Source organism: Sinocyclocheilus grahami, unplaced genomic scaffold (assembly GCF_001515645.1).
Source record: "Sinocyclocheilus grahami isolate Dianchi unplaced genomic scaffold, SAMN03320097.WGS_v1.1 scaffold139.1, whole genome shotgun sequence".
In the NCBI taxonomy this organism is placed as follows: Eukaryota; Metazoa; Chordata; class Actinopteri; order Cypriniformes; family Cyprinidae; genus Sinocyclocheilus; species Sinocyclocheilus grahami.
In genome coordinates, this window is record NW_015505318.1 from 1,465,555 (window position 1) to 1,481,139 (window position 15,585).

At 34.5% G+C, this 15,585-nt stretch overlaps 1 protein-coding gene across 1 annotated transcript in view; it reads left to right on the forward strand.

The window, feature by feature from the left end:
* Window positions 1-15,525, forward strand: part of LOC107591273 (serine/threonine-protein kinase OSR1-like) — a gene marked incomplete at its 5' end in the record, with an annotated part of 51,345 nt that extends 35,820 nt beyond the window's left edge. The window contains 14 exons of the mRNA XM_016280388.1: window positions 2,955-3,010; window positions 4,811-4,920; window positions 5,253-5,354; window positions 5,488-5,621; window positions 6,333-6,381; window positions 7,884-7,949; window positions 8,562-8,684; window positions 11,374-11,409; window positions 11,805-11,921; window positions 12,056-12,111; window positions 12,211-12,263; window positions 13,166-13,234; window positions 13,845-13,909; window positions 13,985-15,525. Of these exons, the coding sequence (XP_016135874.1) occupies window positions 2,955-3,010; window positions 4,811-4,920; window positions 5,253-5,354; window positions 5,488-5,621; window positions 6,333-6,381; window positions 7,884-7,949; window positions 8,562-8,684; window positions 11,374-11,409; window positions 11,805-11,921; window positions 12,056-12,111; window positions 12,211-12,263; window positions 13,166-13,234; window positions 13,845-13,909; window positions 13,985-14,059 (1,111 nt within the window). The remainder of the gene's footprint in view (window positions 1-2,954; window positions 3,011-4,810; window positions 4,921-5,252; window positions 5,355-5,487; window positions 5,622-6,332; window positions 6,382-7,883; window positions 7,950-8,561; window positions 8,685-11,373; window positions 11,410-11,804; window positions 11,922-12,055; window positions 12,112-12,210; window positions 12,264-13,165; window positions 13,235-13,844; window positions 13,910-13,984) is intronic.
* Window positions 15,526-15,585: the final 60 nt, after the last annotated feature.

A 15,585-nucleotide genomic window follows, 5' to 3' on the forward strand; every position in this document is an offset into this window, starting at 1 on the left:
TCATCACGCGTCTCAACCAATGAGAGCATTTGGGGAGGGCCTAAGACTACAGGAGCGCTCACATGGACACGCGTTTCTGATAAAATTATTTAGGCTAAGCATCAACATTCACAAATCACTGTTCACTATTATTTTTAACAGAAAAGAATGCAACGAGCTCGTAATCACGACTTCATAATTGGGAAATAGGAAGTTCCTGATAGCACATGAAGACAGCAGAGAAGCGCTCTCGCTCAGCACAGTGGAGTGCATCGTTTTGTTAACTTTGTGGTTTATTATTTTGAGTCGTTTGGGACGCGGTAACACATGGCCCTCTCACAATATATTGCTTTACAGATCTATCGCTTTTGACGCTCAGAAATGTTCACGCAGTCATGTTGCACACGTATCCGAAGATCTGCGCTCCGGCGCGGTTAGCACTCCGCTCACACTACATGCGTACCCCACCCGAGCCCAACTGAACCGCGCTCTGCCCCACCTCTTCCAACCGAGCCAGGGACGGCTAAACGAACGCACGGAGCGCTCGGGCACGGTTAAGATTGCCTAGTGTGAGTACACCCTAATTATTCTCCCGCATCCCACACACACGAGTCTCTACCCGCCCGCACCCGCACTCGCCCACGCCCATCAAGTGTTGTCCCGCGCCGCTCTCTGTTGTGTTGGGTCCCACGATCCTGCAGGTCTCTACTCGGAAGGTGCCTGTTATAATGTTATGATCGAGGCTCTGGACTCTGAGCATAACTTGTTTTTCTATAACAAACTATAAAATATTTTCTATAAAAACGTTAATGCCCTGGCAGTGGCAAATAGCTTGTTTTATATTTAATGTGATTACATTAATGCTATAAGTTGAAATTTACATGCAATATAATTAATCGAGATTAATCGCAGACAATCATGCGATTCATTTTTCTATTAAAAAATGTAATCGTTGCCCAGCACTGTGTGTGTGTGTGTGTATATGTATGTGTATGTATATATATATATATATATGTATGTATGTATGCATGTGTGTTTGTGTGTATATATACATTTATTTATATATATATATATATATATAAACATTTTTAATAAATAGATTTTCATTATTCATATATATATAATATTGGATTAAAATGAGTAATTTACCTTGGTGGTAGTAATAATTATAATTTGTTAAAAATATCAGTTGATATTCTACACAACAATAATAATAATAATAATTATTATTATTATTAGTGTATACATGTAAACTAAATATTTGTATATTTTTTACCAATTTAATCTTATTATTATTAATATTGTGTACTATTTACATTTTCTACACTGCATTGTTTTACACATTTTGCACATTATACGCTGCATTATTTTCACACAACAAATATTTAAATTGTATATTTCATCCTAGTTTTAGTTTTTTAGATACATGTTCATATATGTATATATACATAATTATAAAAATAGTGAAAAGAAATGGTGATTTTGTGGCCCTTCATCTAACAATCTGTTCAACCTCTGGGACATAAAAGTTCTATATGTATATAAAGTATTCTGTGTCCTTCACACACAGATGGATCACATGTGCAACCCTCCGCATCTTGTTCTTAAATATTTATATCTATTTTTCCCAATCAGACGTGTTCTCTTCTCTCAGTACCCTGTCTAAAAAACATGCAAGCGATTATCAGTCATGCTCACGGACAGCAGGAGTGTTACCAACCACTCTAATCGTCTCCAAACATCTGTTACACTTCAGGAACACCTCCAAACGCGCTTGAGTTTGGAGTGGACATGTGTTAGTGTGTTTTGATTTGCCCAGCAGGAGTGAACAACTGGGGCCTCTCAGTGTGTGTGTGTGTGTGTGTGTGTGTGTGCTTATACTGCAGAAAGGTTGCAATTATGGTTTTGCACCCCTGAAGCACATAATTGGATATCGTCATGGCAAGAGAATGTGACTGTTAAGATAACAGAAACAAAGTCTTCTCATTATGTTCAAAAGTTAATTTACTTTACTTTACTGTAGGTCAGCTGCTTCAGTTTAATTCAAATCTCTGCTGCCCCCCGCTGGACTGTAAAATATAATGCAAGACGTGGGAATTACTCTTACATTTCAGAAGGCTCTTGTCACAGGATTTGTCTTGTAATTAATGTAATAAATGATGCAAATAATATATTAAAGTGAATTACCCATTAATGTGAGTTGACTTTAATCATGTTAAATATATTCTTATTGGTTCCAGTGGCGTCTTTAGTCCTTAATATAACTTCACCCCAAGGTTCTGAATATCCAGCGGCATTATTGAGAGGGTGATATTGCTTTTAAGTTAATATAGATTAACGTACAACATTTCTGGTTAATTTTGAATATTTTTTACTACAATTGAAAATAATTTCATTGTAGTGCACTGAAATGACTTTCTATACAAGAAGCTGTACACCTATATAGTATAATAAAACATGACTTCATTCTGGTTGAATCATCCTTCAGTAGCTCTTTAGTATGCTTAATCGATCATATTCATGATAGTCACATGAAGCTGTTTTTGTCTAGTGTTAAGGAAACATTATTTCTGTTCTTTTGGTGACATTAATTAAATTAAACACTTGTTTTGGGTTACTACATTGTCAGTACAGACATGGACCATTTGAGTGATCCACATCTGTATTCTTGCACAGCTGTTTGTGTGTCTAAAGACAGACTCCCTGTGTTTGTCCGCAGGGATCTCAAAGCTGCTCCTTCAGTAGCTCTTTAGTATGCTTAATCGATCATATTCATGATACTGTCACATGAAGCTGTTTTTGTCTAGTGTTAAGGAAACGTTATTTCTGTTCTTTTGGTGACATTAATTAAATTAAACACTTGTTTTGGGTTACTACATTGTCAGTACAGACATGGACCATTTGAGTGATCCACATCTGTATTCTTGCACAGCTGTTTGTGTGTCTAAAGACAGACTCCCTGTGTTTGTCCGCAGGGATCTCAAAGCTGGAAACATCCTGCTGGGGGAGGACGGATCAGTGCAAATCGCAGGTACCAACTTTCTCTTTAATTGCACTTACTTTCTGCCTAACAGTGAAATATGCCCATTATAGTCCAGATAATGCAAAAAGCACATACTGCTGTGATATTTAAAGAGATCATTTTTTATATTTCTGGCTGAAGAGAGTGCTATTTTCTTGCCTGTCATTTAATTGTTTTTATTATTTAATTTGTTTCATTTTCTTCAAATTTTGTTTCATTTTTGGGTCGGTAAGATTTTAAAATATTTTTGAAAGAAGTCTCTTATGCTCACCAAGGCCACATTTATTTGAATAAAAATACAGTACACACAGTAATATTGTAAAATATTATTACAATTTAAAATATCTGTTTTAATATATTTTAAAATGTAATTTATTCCTGTGACGCAAAGCTGAATTTTCAACATCATTACTCCAGTCTTCAGTGTCACATCCTTAAGAAATCATTCTAATATGCTGATTTGATGAAAATCCTTTCTTATTTTAAAGAGATCATTTTTTATATTTCTGGCTGAAGAGAGTGCTATTTTCTTGCCTGTCATTTAATTGTTTTTATTATTTAATTGTCTTATTATTCTTCAAATTTTGTTTCATTTTTGGGTCGGTAAGATTTTAAAATATTTTTGAAAGAAGTCTCTTATGCTCACCAAGGCCACATTTATTTGAATAAAAATACAGTACACACAGTAATATTGTAAAATATTATTACAATTTAAAATAACTGTTTTCTGTTTTAATATATTTTAAAATGTAATTTATTCCTGTGACGCAAAGCTGAATTTTCAACATCATTACTCCAGTCTTCAGTGTCACATCCTTAAGAAATCATTCTAAGCCTTTGATTTGATGAAAATCCTTTCTTATTATTATCATTATTTAAAAAAAACAAACCGCTAAATTGCTCAGTATTTTTGTGGAAACCCTAATGCATGTTTTCAGGATTCTTTAATGAATAGAAAGTTAAAAAGTTTTAAAAAGATTAAGATTTTAAAAAAATGTAATCTTTATAACACTATAAATGTCTTTGTTGTGACTTTTGATCAATTTAATGCACCCTTACCAAATAAAAGTATTAATTTCTTTTATATGTAATAAAAACATACTGAGCTCAGACTTTTGAAAAGTAATTTATACATCTGAATACTGAAGCGTAACATTTCATGTCAAATGTTTGTAATGTTTTGCAGATCACAGTTTCCTTTTTTTTTAAACATACCATTGTTTAAATATACTCAAAGTGTCCTTTACATTCTGAAGGTTGACGTACTGAATTTTGTTATATTGCATACAATGACAATGAGATGAAAATCCTTTCTTATTATTATCATTATTTAAAAAAAACAACCCGCTAAATTGCTCAGTATTTTTGTGGAAACCCTAATGCATGTTTTCAGGATTCTTTAATGAATAGAAAGTTAAAAAGTTTTAAAAAGATTAAGATTTAAAAAAAATGTAATCTTTATAACACTATAAATGTCTTTGTTGTGACTTTTGATCAATTTAATGCACCCTTACCAAATAAAAGTATTAATTTCTTTTATATGTAATAAAAACATACTGAGCTCAGACTTTTGAAAAGTAATTTATACATCTGAATACTGAAGCGTAACATTTCATGTCAAATGTTTGTAATGTTTTGCAGATCACAGTTTCCTTTTTTTTTAAACATACCATTGTTTAAATATACTCAAAGTGTCCTTTACATTCTGAAGGTTGACGTACTGAATTTTGTTATATTGCATACAATGACAATGAAGTATGTTTCGTATTATATTGGACAGTGAAATTTCTTTCTTTTTTTAATCTTTAGATTTCGGTGTAAGTGCCTTCTTAGCCACTGGTGGTGACATCACTCGAAATAAAGTGCGGAAGACGTTTGTGGGAACGCCATGTTGGATGGCTCCAGAAGTGATGGAGCAGGTAAGTATTTCCGCCCAACAACTAGTACTCATTTAAAGCCATACAAATGAACAAACGCACACAAATTCTGATTCCAGTTAAGAAGATACAGTGGGCCAAAGGTCCTGAGATCGCATGGTATTAAATTGGAAAAGTGCCAAATAAAAGTATTTTCTCTCATATTCTCAAACTGTTGGATCTCACTGTATATGGACTGAATTACATGGACAATTAAAGCTCTTATTTCGTCCTTTTAAATTCGAAAGACTTCCATGTGGTGTGAAATTGCCAGTAACTGCTGGCATATGGATGCATCTCTCGTGTTAAACAAATCTGTGACTGTTTGTGTGCAGGTGAAAGGTTACGACTTCAAAGCAGACATCTGGAGTTTTGGGATCACAGCCATCGAGCTGGCCACAGGTGCCGCTCCTTACCACAAATACCCTCCTATGAAGGTGAGGAAAGAGCAGGAGATACAGTACAGTCCCATACGAGCTCTAATGAATCTCACAGCTGTTTTAAGACAGTCATGCATCCCTCTAATGAGAAACATGTTTTATAGCATGTTGGGTGTGTTTGTGTTTGCAGGTGTTGATGTTGACCCTGCAGAATGATCCGCCTTGCCTAGAGACTGGAATCACAGATAAAGAGATGTTGAAGAAATATGGGAAATCCTTGAGGAAAATGATCTCGTTGTGTTTGCAGAAGGAACCAGAGAAAAGGTGCTGAGTAGAGCCGCAATGATCTTGTTGGCTCATGTGAGAAAAGTACACTAATTTTCAAAAGTTTGGGGTCGATAAGATTTAAAAAAAAAAAAATATATATATATATATATATATATATTTTTTTTTTTTAAATGTCTCTCTTTCTTATGTTCATCAAAGCTGAATTTATTTGATCAAAGATTCAGTAAAACAGTAATATTGTGAAATATTGTTACAATTTAAAATAACAGTTTTAATATATTTTAATTTTTAATTTGTACCTGTCCTGCAAAGCTGAGTTTTCAGCATCATTACTCCAGTCTATATATTTTTGATAAACAGAAATTTCAAAAGAACAGCATTCATTTGTAATAGAAATCTTTTGTAACATTATAAATGTCTTAATTCAATGCGTCCTTGCTGAAAAAGTATACATTTCTTAAAAAAAAAAAATCTTTCTGACCCCAACATTTTGAACAGTAGAGTATGTCAAGTAGTGTTTAGCTGCTCATGTGATCCCACCATGGCAACCACACTTGACCTGCTCAGTATAGAATAATTGCTCAAATATTTTATTCAGCTGACATATGATTTTAACCATTTTCTAAAAGTACACATTTTTTGTGTAAAACGGAAAAAATATTTTTTTTCTCTAATGACTGTTATAGCTGATATTGCCTGAAAAAACAAAGTTACAGCAAATGTATTTCAATAGTGTTTGCTTTTTAGGCCAACATCATTAGAACTCTTAAAACATAAATTCTTCCAGAAAGCCAAGGTAAGAATCCTACCTCATCATTTATTCACCCTCGTTTTTTTTTTTTTGCAAATCTGTATAACTTTATTATGTGTAGATGTTTTTATACTACAAAAATTCATAATTGCCACTGTTATACTCAAAACCGGACAATAAAACTCAAAAAGTAATCCATATGTCTTCTCAATCCATACAGTAGCTTTCACACAATATTTGGATCCAAATGCAGAGGTGTAGCTTGAAAAGATCAGTGAATGCAAACTTAAGTTTCATGTTACACAGATACAATTTTAAATTGTATCGCCTTGGCACAGTTACATACCGAAATGGATTTGGCATATTTCCAAATATTACCCCATTTTTCCTCACATATAGAGATAGAAAGTTCCCTCTCCCAAACAAGTCTAGTATTTAAAACTACTTGTCCTTCAAATGTAACACTAAGAACCTCATATGTGACCCTGGACCACAAAACCAGTCTTAAGTGTCAATTTTACAAAATTGAGATGTATACATCATCTGAAAGCTGAATAAATAAGCTTTGCATTGATGTATGGTTTGTTAGGATAGGACAATATTTGGTCGAGATACAACTATTTGAAAATCTGGAATCTGAGGGTGCAAAAAAATCTAAATACTGAGAAAATCGCCTTTAAAGTTGTCCAAATAAAATTCTTAGCAATGCATATTACTAATCAAAAATTAAGTTTTGATATATTTACGGTAGGACATTTACAAAATATCTTTATGGAACATGATCTTTACTTAATGTACTAATTATTTTTGGCATAAAAGAAAAATCTGTAATTTTGACCCATACAATGTATTTTTGGTTATTGCTACAAATATACCCCAGCGACTTAAGACTGGTTTTGTGGTCCAGGGTCACGTATAACAAACTCACTGACTTCTTTACAGGTGTTTGAAAAAGTAGTTTTTCTATAGGAGACAGACTTCTATTAGTACATAACAAGGTATCTTTCAAAATATAGTTTCTAATCTTTAAAAAACGAAAAAAGTCCTGTTTTAATAATTGGTGTTTGCTGTCTCAGATCCTCAAAGGACTGTTACACAGATACATTTTAAGCTATACTTTTTATGGTGCTTTTATCTTAATCTTGACATTGTAAGAGTCGTGTAATGACTCTTCAGAAGTCTTTTGTATTTCACAAAATATAACAGCATATGGGTTTGAAATGACATGAGGGTGATTACATTTTCATTTCTGTATGAACTGTTTGTTTGTGTGTGTATATAAATACCCCTACATTCCCCCTTGTGTATGAATCCCAAATGAGTTCAGTGCCATGACTAGGCCGTCATGTCTGTGTCTAAACAAAATTAGGTATAAGCATACCAGCATCCCTCTTCAACTGGCTGATAAACTATTTGCCAAATGGAGTTCCCTGTCTGCAGTTTGAATCAGTGCCCAGTAGGGGGCTGGAGATGAATTTGAGGTGAAATTGTGGTCATTACCATAATTTAGAAACACATTAATCTTTCTATTCCATTTTGTTTGGCAGAATAATGAATTTCTGCAGGAGAAATTATTACACAGAGCACCTACAATTATAGAGAGAGCGAGAAAGGTGAGGAAAATGTAGTATAATATTTTATTAGGTATTATTTCTATTGTTTTATGATGTTGTAATTTTTTTATTGAGTTAAGCCTGGTTTTATTACCTTTATTGTGAGATGTTTATATAGTATTATTATATGCTTCTTATACTTAGCCAGTTTAAAATCACTTCAGGTACATTAAAGAATACACAATAAAAAAAAAAATCCAAGTTGTAAATAAAACAAATTATTAGAGTATGTATTAAAAGAAAATACTATTTCAGTCTTCCTACTTCTAAATTTTCTCATTTAATTCAATGTCTTACTTGGTTTTCTTTTAGTAATTATTTATGAAATTTACCAACAATTTCTAAGTGAAAATTGTTTCAAAGTAAATCCTACATAATTTTAAGTGTACTCCAAATCAATTTGGAGAAAAAAAATAACTAGGTAAATAAATAGATAAAAATCCAAAAACTAATTTAAAGTAGTTAGACTTATTTTGATTAACTCTTTTTATTCTACATGATGGATGAATAGAAAAATATAATAATAAATAGAAATATTAATTAATTAAAAAAATGTAATGTTTTATATACATATTTGTATAATGTACTGTATGTGTATATATTTGTGTGTAGGTTCGGCGAGTTCCTGGCTCCAGTGGGAGACTCCATAAAACAGAAGATGGAGAATGGGAATGGAGCGATGATGAACTGGATGAGGAGAGCGAGGAGGGCAAAGCTGCTGTTGCTGCCTTGCGGGTAACACACACACACACACACACACACACACACACACGCATAATTTCAGATCCTACTGAACACGTCATTTTGAGAGTTCCAGCAGCGGTTGTTTGCGCTCTTTGTTTGTGTGTGGTGTTTGTAATGCTGTTGGCTGTAATAGCACCTCTCATCCCTGGGCTCTGTGTTTTTGTTTGCCGCTAAAGGAGCAGCAGTCCAAGTCGACAAGGCGACAAGTCCGTTTCTCTCATCCTCTTGAGCTGCCCCCACCCAGGGTTGTTCAGTTTTCCCGCTGATACAGATGGCTCACCTTAACAAGGAAGCACACTCAGTCAAACACAACATTAGGGCATGCAGGAACTGGAAGTGCTAGATAATCAGAAAGAAAATTTGTTTAGAGAGTATATTGTTATTCAGCTTCAAAGACTAAAACAATAAAGATAATAGAGTTCAGGTTGGTTAAGGATGAACGTTGAACCTTCTCCTGTCTGTGATAATCTGTTTCTCTGCAGGTCTATGCAAGAAATAATCATGTACAGTATAAAATCATTTAGATCGCTTAATATGATAACCTTTGCTCAATATCCTCTGCTTATTATGAACCCATAGCTTATACATGCTACAGAATTACCTACTTACCTGGCTTTTTAAGCTTGACCACATACTTCTAATCTCAATGACTAAACTGTGGTAAAGCAAAAATAGTGTAACTAAACTATTCTTGCTAGGAAGAACAGAGAGACAGAATGTGTGCTTCCTGGATGCCATCTGTATTGTGTTTTTATTTTTAACTTTGACATACTGACCAAATCAATGCTCTCTGATAACCATCCAGATTCTGTTTAACAGCCTCATAATGAGACTTCTGTTAGTTTAGGCACTAACACGCAATATGGTCACTTCTGGTCACTATGATCTTTGTATTCCGGTATAAAAATCACTTTATATCTCTTCCATCCTTGCGGATTAAAAAAAATCGTACTGACCTTTAAACATTTGAAGTAGCAGTGTAAGTCTGAACACACCTCAGGTTAGATGGCAGTGTTTAATTTTGTCTGTTTGGTTAAGGGTTGTGGAACACCATTGGATGTATGTAGTTCATACTATTGAATAGAATATGTTCTAGGCAGATATTGTGTAATTTGGTTGCATATCTTAAAGGTAGGCCTGTCGCAATAATCAATATATCGACTTATCGCGCAATATATGTACATGACCTCAATAATTTTTGGTGGCGCAATATATCGCCCATTATATTTACTTAAATTAGTGTCACCATGTTTTCTACATTCCACTTGCACCTGTGTCTTTTGCAGCTTCTCGTACATAACGTGGTGTAGTCATGAGGTGCTAGTTCAAATTTAAAAAATGCTTCTACAAACAAAGTTTCATCTGCAGATATGGTCTTGTTTAGGGATCTGTGCCTTTGTGCATATGGACATCTGACTGCTGAGTAGTGATTGTATTTTTCAGAGAAAAGAAGGTCAGGGAAATATCTGTAGAAAAATGGCCATACAAGTTCTTTGTGTATTTTTTTCTTTTTTTCTACTTGTTACTTTGCACTTTTTGTTAGAAAATGTTTATTTACTATTTATTCAGGTTTTTTAAAAGGTATCTAATATTTAGATACTTAATTTCCATGATCTAAATATTCTTAAAAATTTAAAGTTTGTTGTCATTTGGAAGTGTGTAGTAGGCCTTCTTGCATTATTATGCTGTTACTTTATGATTATATTCAGTGGCATAAAATGGTCTTTAAAATGACAATAATATCGCTTATCGCAATTATTTCTGGGGCAATATACCGCACAACAAAAAGTTGTTATTGTGACAGGCCTACTTAAAGGGATAGTTCACCCAAAAATGAAAATTACCCCATGATAACCTCAAGCCATTCTTGGTGTATATGACTTTCTTCTTTCAGACAAATACACTCAGAGTTATATTAAGAAATGTCCTGGCTCTTCCAAGCTTTATAATGGCAGTGAATGGGGATTGAGATTTTGATCCATCATAAAAAGTGTTCCACATGACTCCGGGGGGGGATTATTATGCGCATTATGAATGTGCGCATGACAGTTAGCGAAAGCTAGAGATTATTAAACCATAATCTCTAGCTTTCGCTAACTGTCATGCGCACATTCACAACATTTTTCTTTACAAATCCTGTCGCGTACGACAGTTAGCGGAAGCTGGAGATTAGGGTTTATAAAGTTTTAAATATGGATATTTTTCTTACACAAATGCATCAATTCGCTTCAGAAGGCCTCTATTAACCCCCCGAAGCCTATAGAGCACTTTTTTGGGCTACAAAATCTCAACAGCTATTCACTGCCATTATAAAGCTTGGAAGAGCCAGGACATTTTTAATATAACTCCGATTGTATTCGTCTAAAAGAAGAAAGTCATATACACCTAGGATAGCTTGAGGCTGAGTAAATCATGAGGTTATTTTCATTTTTGGGTGAACTATCTCTTTAAAACAATGCCAGTAGTCCTTCAGTTCTTGAAGGATATTTTACTAAAACTATAAATACGTCACATCATAGCACAAGTGTAAAATAAAATACTCATGAAGGACCTTAACTCCCTGCTTCATTCCTTACTACAGTGTGTTCAAATCCAAAGCTGAATTACAGTAACCCACACCATTCTATATTATTACAAGAGACTTGAGTTTGACCTTTGACCTTTTATCTCTCACACACAGTCACCAAGAGTAAAAGAAGGACTCCAGGACACAGAGGTTTGTAAACCATGAGGAACCTTTCCAAATACCATACTAATGAACTATTCTTATGATTCCCGCTGTATGTACTATGTATTATATAATTATATATATAATTTTGAATGCATTATGCATGAAATACATAGACCTGTATTTGGCAAAATAAACAGGGCACTCTGTAGAATACTGTATCCTGCAATGCAGTGTCCATTGTAAAAAGTAATGAATTACACTGTTAAGTCTTAAGACTACAATTATTTGTAGTCTTAAAAAGACAAAATAACATTTTATTACTAAACAATAACTAAATGTGATTCAAATGTATGTATAGTATGTATACTATATTCTTTGAACATTTACTAATGTACCGTAATATGTCTGATTTATATATAAATCTGTGCATGTATTTGTAGATATTCCAGCCTTTCAGCAGTCACCTCCAGCCTGAACTACCTCAAGCTGCTGGCCAGGGCCCGGCCAACCCTCAACACACTGCCCCAAGTACAACCCCGGCTGCGAATCCTGCACAGGTAGAGCACCAGCAACAAATCGTACTTCACACGTTTTGACGTCTCTATTCCAATCAAAGCTGTTGTATCAAGCATGAAGTTATTATGTCAACTCAGTCTGTATAGGGAGTCTGATCCTCTGCTTCCATCCATAGGCCCCAGTTCCTGGCGATGCCTCACTATCCCCCATCAGTTTAGTATTAAGGTTAAGGTAAGATGTGTTTGGTTTTTTGTTTTGATTCATTAATTGACGTTGATCCAGTGTTGACAGGAGCAGTAGATGACTTACATTTCTCCTTCTGTCCTGTAGAAATTTGAAAAAGGAACTGAATGACATACGATTTGAGTTCATGCCTGGCAGAGGTAAGAGCGTAAAGACGTGGCTAATAGTCAACAATAAATCAAGCAATAAAAAGCCCACACAATACACTCTTGTCATCAGTTACTCACTCTCAGTCCCAGTACGCAGTCCCAGGTGTACTTTTTTCTTCTGTGAAACACAAACTGAGATTTTTAGAGAAATAATTATTTTCTGGCAGTGAATGGGTCCCTCAAAGATGACGCTTGAAAGAACATGCGAAACGAACGCTGGTGTAATCCGTGTCGCTTTTTTGGGTGGTGTATCCCTTTAATGCAGATGTTTTCCCAAAGTGTTCATGACTCTTTAGAAAACCACTCAATATTGTGGTTGAGAGTTGTCACATTTGTCAAAGGCGGTGAACATCTCAATCAGTTCGATTTACACACTTGGGCAGTTCTTTTGTCCAACGTGTTTTCCTTTAACAAATCAATTTATCATCAGTTTCTCTATATCTCAGCTCTCTCTGCCCTCCAGCAGAGGCTAAAGCAAAGCTAGAGTACATTGTTTTTCTACCATCAGATGTCAAAGAGCACCAGTTCTCTGCATCTGCATTTTGTCAGTGCCGTGTTGTGAATTTTCAAGACTCCCAAAATAAAACATTTAGTGTAATGCGCATTTCGCTGGCTCCAGGGGAGATGTCCATTTCTGATGGCCTGATGTAGTGCGTGAGAATGCTTTTCTGCCCGAACACGTCTCCTTCATTCTGCTCTCTGTACTCACTATAGTATGTTAGCATGTTGTGTGCAGCTGATCAGTTATTATGTTGTCAGCCTAATTCTGGAAGATCTACAAGCTTGTCAGTTCAATATGCAGGTTGTAATTTGCCAGACTTAAAGTTTGTTGGTCTAAGTGAGTCTTTTTTTTTTAAAGTGGGGTTAATGCATCACATTTTCTTTTTCTGTAGACACAGCAGATGGGGTTTCTCAGGAGCTGGTATCGGCTGGCTTGGTAGATGGGAGAGATTTAGTTATAGGTAAGATTGTTTTTTTTATTTAAGAAATGTAATACTTTTATTGAGCAAGAATGCATTAAATTGATCAAAAGTGATAATTATGGCATTTATAATGTTACAAAAGATTCTATTTCAAATAAATGCTTTTTTAAAATTTCTGTTCATCGAAGAATATTGATCCTAAAATACATGCATCACAGTTTACACCAAAATATTAAGCAGCACAACCATTTTCAGCATAGATAATGATCAAATGTTTCTTAAACACCAAATCAGCATATTAGATTTCTGAAGGATCATGTGACACTGAAGACTGGAGTAATGGCTGCTGAAAAATTAGCTTTGCATCACAAAAATAAATGGCATTTTAAGATAGATTACAATAGAAAATAGTTACATTTATTTATATATAGTTATTTTAAATTGTAATATTTCACAATATTACTGATTTTACTCCATATTTACAGAATTACAGTAATTATATATAACAGGAAATGTTAGCCTATAAGGATTTCTACTGAAAGTTAAATTGATGTGCAATATGTAAAGATAATAAATTGCAATGTCAAGATGAAATAATTCTTAACTTTAATATATCATGTTCCTAAACCTCTGTTTTGTGTCATTTCAGTGGCCGCTAATTTGCAGAAGATAGTCGAAGAGCCCCATGCCAATAAAAATGTCACATTTAAACTGGTGAGTGGTTAAAGCCACTGCGTGCTAGTCCTCACTGGTGTTTTGCAGTAACACGTCATGCGTGGTGTTTTTCAGGCCTCTGGCGTTGAGGGCTCTGAGATTCCTGACGATGTCAAACTCTTGGGATTTGCTCAGCTCAGCATTAGCTAAACTTTGGCTCTGTGCAGGACCGTGACTTGCCTACAAATGTGAAAGCAAACCAACACTACCGACCGAATGACACATTGATGTATTTTTTCTTCTTTCAATTGCCCTAAAGAAACCACTGTTGCCAAAGAGAAAGATACCATAGCGCCAGCCCATAGGATTTCAAACAGCCCAACGGAAGAGTTGCACAAACATGCGAATGATCAGAATTTGTAGGAGTCGATTAAAATTAAGTTTAGGATTTATTTGTATAAGGATGCAATTATCATAACCAGATATAACCTTAATATTCTTTTAATGTTTCTTTCTTTCTTTTTTTCCACATTTGCCCTTGTTTTGCACAATCTGAACTGACAACCTAAAAATGAACAATGCAAAAATGCCTCCAATATAACTACTGAGTGCATAAAAGAGGAGCGAAACTCAAAGAAACATGGAGTTTAGAGGAAGTAAATGGGTTTAGCTATAGTTATAGCTTTATTTTTTAACCTATATTTTTTCTATGCTTTTGAAGAGAAGCAGCTAAGCATGTTTTATCCCACAGCTTGCATTATTTACTTCAGTTTAAACCAGCTTGTTGAACATTTACAGCATCTGGTTTTAAAATTTCTACTTCTGGTTGTTGCACTCGTTTGCTTTCTCTGCTGTTATACTCGGAGCTTGATTTCTTCATTGTACACTGACTAGTATCAATACAAACAGAACAATTCTCAAATATTTCCAATTCTGCAGATTAGCCGAATAAGATGAAATGATTTATTCATTCAGTGTCATTGAGCCCTAATGAACACTCCTGAAGGCTGGTTTTACTGCTTTCCCAACCTTTTTTGCTGTCTCAACTTGGCACATTCGCAAATGTCACTATCCCATGCTGCTCTAAAAGTTATTGCCTTAATGTTTCTACACATTTCTGCATCACACACATCTCTCCTTTTTTAGATTTTGCATTCATTTGTGAATTTTGGTTTTAATTTTTTTGACATTATCTGTGACTTTTCATTTTTATAAGTCTCTCTGTATGTGAAAAGGTAGAAGTACCTGATGAAAGTCTGGTGTTTGGCTTTTTCCTGCTCTGGAATTGAACTCTTAAGTATTCATGTGTATTTCTGTTGTGGATCAACTCAATTGAGCATGTAAATAATGTAATTTTCCATTGGTTTGATTTTATATGGGATGCTTCACTCATGGCCTTTGTGTTCTTCATAAATAAGGTGATGGGAGGTGGTGTCAATTACAAAAGACACATTGTGAGTGTTGGTTTTTCTTTTTGTCTATGAGGGTGCCTATAATCACAGTGGGGTCTTATGTAGCATAAATCTGCCTGGTGTTTTCAGCAGGTCTGTTCTGACCTGCTGAAGTTCTCATTGAATTTACGAGAGGTTGTTTACTTCACCCTAGAAATCTCATTTAAACATCACTACCTTTGTGCAAAAACAGCCTGGAATAATCTTAAGCAACTTAATTATTTTAAAGCAGTGTTTCACCTAATTTTTTGTATTATTATTATTGTTATTATTATTATTATATTA